At 40.8% G+C, this 1,399-nt stretch overlaps 1 protein-coding gene across 1 annotated transcript in view; it reads right to left on the bottom strand.

Annotated features, from left to right (window-relative positions):
• Nucleotides 1-1,399, bottom strand: part of LOC101858888 — a gene marked incomplete in the record, with an annotated part of 67,514 nt that overhangs the window by 61,899 nt on the left and 4,216 nt on the right. The window contains 1 exon segment of the mRNA XM_013087335.2: nt 1,129-1,239. Coding sequence (XP_012942789.1) covers nt 1,129-1,239 — 111 coding nt within the window.

The raw sequence follows: 1,399 nt of genomic DNA, 5'->3' as shown, positions 1-1,399 counted from the left end.
GCATTCTTGGGCCACTTTTATCCAAATTGACGCTGATCGAAATTTTTGAACGAACGAAAATCATTTTAAAAAGCTCTTGTTAGTAATTTTTAACCTAAGCAGAAGACTACGATACACTGCTGCAATAGCTTTCACACTTTTTGATGTTTGGGGCATGAAGTTGGTGTAATACCTGGATACCTGGAGGTGCCATCTCTGACTCAGACGTGCAATGACCCTCCATCCTTCAAGGTCGCGAGCTGCCGTTGCACATTTTGTCCTTTCCAGGCCAGTCCAGGTTTTTGTGTTGTCCATCTTGGTTACTCCTTGTCTTCCCCTGGCTCTTCTGCCCCACATCCTTCTTTCAAGCACCCGATCTTTCACAACGGCCTCGTGTCGTTTCAAGTGGCCAAAGTATTGTATTTTCTTACATTTTGTTTTATTCAGCAGGGTTTGTCTTGTGTGGGGAATCTGACACACCTCATTGTTCGTCTTTTTTGCTTTCCTGCTTATTCTGGCCATTCTACGGGTACGTCACATTTCAAATGTAACTATTCTGGGGGTTTTCTTCCTTCGTCAAAGTCCAGGTCTCAGCGCCATATATGAATATGGAGAAGATGTAGCATTCCAGCATTTTCTTTCTTAAGGTGAAAGATAGTTGCCTGAATTTGAAAAGTGTGTGCATTTGGCTGAATCTCGTTTTTGCATTTATTTCTGTTCTTTATGCTTATTTCTTTTTCACTTCTTAAATCGTCTGTGACTGTTGCACCTAGATATTTAAATTGGAGTACTTGTTCGATTCTCTTCCCTTCAATTGTTACGTTTGTTGTTTTTTCAGTTGATTTTGATACGGCCATTGTTTTTGTTTTCTTGGCTTTCATGTCGAGGCCTGCCTTGCTGCTGTTCACTTTTACTACGTTCACAATTTTAGAAAGATTTTCACTCGTGTTTGCAAGCAGGACTGTATCATGTGCATGTCTCAGGCTATTGTGTGTGTCATATCCCTTTCAGCCAGGGTGGGCCCCAACAGTCGAGTCTTGGCACCCCGACCTAAAAATTATTCAAATTGTGTCGAAAGGGACGTGTAAAACCTTTACAACTACATTTACAGATATAAAATAATAAGGAAAATGTACATAAACCACAAACCTTCCTGAGTCTTGATCTCAAAGAATAGGTCGGATGAAACTCCAGACTTTACAGTGCAGCTCAGGGTCATACTTTCGTTCTCAAAATGAAATGGGTCGAGAGGGTGCACTACTGAAAGGTACACATCGAAACGACTTGAGTACTGCTGGTTTACCTTCAGGAAGTTGATAGGCGTTGATTGCCCAATAGATAACATGCTGAACAAGGGCTAGTTTAGTTTTAGTGAGAGTTTTACGGCACGTATAACACAATACGGATAATAATAATAATA

This window comes from Aplysia californica, unplaced genomic scaffold (genome assembly GCF_000002075.1).
Source record: "Aplysia californica isolate F4 #8 unplaced genomic scaffold, AplCal3.0 scaffold00575, whole genome shotgun sequence".
NCBI classification, from domain to species: domain Eukaryota; kingdom Metazoa; phylum Mollusca; class Gastropoda; order Aplysiida; family Aplysiidae; genus Aplysia; species Aplysia californica.
This window is presented reverse-complemented; position numbering and strand designations above follow the sequence as displayed.